Source organism: Lepidothrix coronata, unplaced genomic scaffold (assembly GCF_001604755.1).
Source record: "Lepidothrix coronata isolate B3197 unplaced genomic scaffold, Lepidothrix_coronata-1.0 Scaffold3170, whole genome shotgun sequence".
Taxonomy (NCBI): Eukaryota; Metazoa; Chordata; class Aves; order Passeriformes; family Pipridae; genus Lepidothrix; species Lepidothrix coronata.
Genome location: NW_016693350.1, coordinates 1 through 1748, shown reverse-complemented (window position 1 = coordinate 1748; position 1748 = coordinate 1). Strand labels below are relative to the sequence as shown.

The 1748-nt window shown below is 54.1% G+C and overlaps 1 protein-coding gene across 1 annotated transcript; it reads right to left on the bottom strand.

Annotated features, from left to right (window-relative positions):
- Window positions 1-359: 359 nt before the first annotated feature.
- GPT (glutamic--pyruvic transaminase) lies at window positions 360-1742 on the bottom strand. The gene is made up of 3 exons (XM_017803729.1): window positions 1552-1742; window positions 595-653; window positions 360-489 (listed from the first exon to the last, which is right to left on the bottom strand). The coding sequence occupies exons 1-3, from the start codon at window positions 1698-1700 to the stop codon at window positions 380-382; spliced, it is 318 nt and encodes a 105-aa protein (XP_017659218.1). The 5' UTR covers window positions 1701-1742; the 3' UTR covers window positions 360-379.
- Between the last annotated feature and the right edge of the window lie 6 nt (window positions 1743-1748).

Below are 1748 nucleotides of genomic sequence, written 5' to 3'. Positions count from 1 at the left end.
AGTCCAGGGGTCCCAATCCCAGTCTAGGGATCCCAGTCTCAGTCTATGGGTTCCAATCGCAGTACCCCATATCCCATTCCCATTATCCCATACCCATTCCCATTATCCCATATCCCATTCCCAGTACCCCATACCCATTCCCAGTACCCCATACCCCATTCCCATTACCCCATATCCCATTACCTGTAGGATTTCCCGGGTTGATGATGCACAGTGCCCGAGGACAGCAGTGCTGCTGGCCTGGATCCCATTCCCATCATCCCATACCCATTATCCCATTATCCCATTCCCATCATCCCATACCCATTATCCCATTATCCCATACCCATTATCCCATACCCATTATCCCATATCCCATTATCCCATTCCCATTATCCCATTACCTGTAGGATTTCCCGGGTTGATGATGCACAGTGCCCGTGGACAGCAGTGCTGCTGGCCTGGATCCCATTCCCATTATCCCATATCCCATTCCCATTATCCCATTACCTGTAGGATTTCCCGGGTTGATGATGCACAGTGCCCGAGGACAGCAGTGCTGCTGGCCTGGATCCCATTCCCATTATCCCATTCCCATACCCATTCCCCCATTACCCCATATCCCATTACCTGTAGGATTTCCCGGGTTGATGATGCACAGCGCCCGAGGACAGCAGTGCTGCTGGCCTGGATCCCATTATCCCATACCCATCATCCCATACCCATTATCCCATCATCCCATACCCATTCCCCCATTACCTGTAGGATTTCCCGGGTTGATGATGCACAGTGCCCGTGGACAGCAGTGCTGCTGGCCTGGATCCCATTCCCATCATCCCATACCCATTATCCCATCATCCCATACCCATTATCCCATCATCCCATACCCATTATCCCATCATCCCATACCCATTATCCCATCATCCCATACCCATTATCCCATACCCATTCCCATTACCCCATACCCCATTACCTGTAGGATTCCCCGGGTTGATGATGCACAGCGCCCGAGGACAGCAGTGCTGCTGGCCTGGATCCCATTCCCATTATCCCATTCCCATTATCCCATTCCCAGTACCCCATATCCCATTCCCATTATCCCATACCCCATTACCTGTAGGATTTCCCGGGTTGATGATGCACAGTGCCCGAGGACAGCAGTGCTGCTGACCTGGATCCCATTCCCATCATCCCATTCCCATTATCCCATACCCATTATCCCATTACCCCATACCCCATTACCTGTAGGGTTTCCCGGGTTGATGATGCACAGTGCCCATGGACAGCAGTGCTGCTGGCCTGGATCCCATTATCCCATACCCATTATCCCATATCCCATACCCATTCCCAGTACCCCATACCTGTAGGGTTTCCCGGGTTGATGATGCACAGTGCCCGAGGACAGCAGTGCTGCTGGCCTGGATCCCATTCCCATCATCCCATACCCATTCCCATTATCCCATACCCATCATCCCATACCCATTCCCAGTACCCCATATCTCATTCCCAGTACCCCATACCCCATTACCTGTAGGGTTCCCAGGGTTGATGATGCACAGTGCCCGAGGACAGCAGTGCTTCCTGCCCTCGGCCAGCGCCCTCCTGAGCTCGGCCACGTCCAGGGCCCAGCCTCGCTCCTCGTTGAGGTAATAATTGACCTGCACCGCGTCCAGCTCGGCGATGGCGGCCGAGTAGAGCGGGTACTGCGGGATCGGGATCATCACCCCCGTGCGAGACTGCCCCGAGCCCGTCACCAGCAGCTTCAGCAT

Excerpts from the sequence above, each read along its gene's own strand:
- GPT (XM_017803729.1), bottom strand. The coding sequence starts at position 1,700 with ATGATCCCGATCCCGCAGTACCCGCTCTACTCGGCCGCCATCGCCGAG. Across the intron at positions 654-1,551 it reads GCCGAGGGCAGGAAGCACTG|CTGTCCTCGGGCGCTGTGCA; the intron begins CTGTCCTCGGGC and ends CCAGCAGCACTG. Across the intron at positions 490-594 it reads TACAGGTAATGGGATATGGG|GTAATGGGATAATGGGAATG; the intron begins GTAATGGGGGAA and ends GAAATCCTACAG.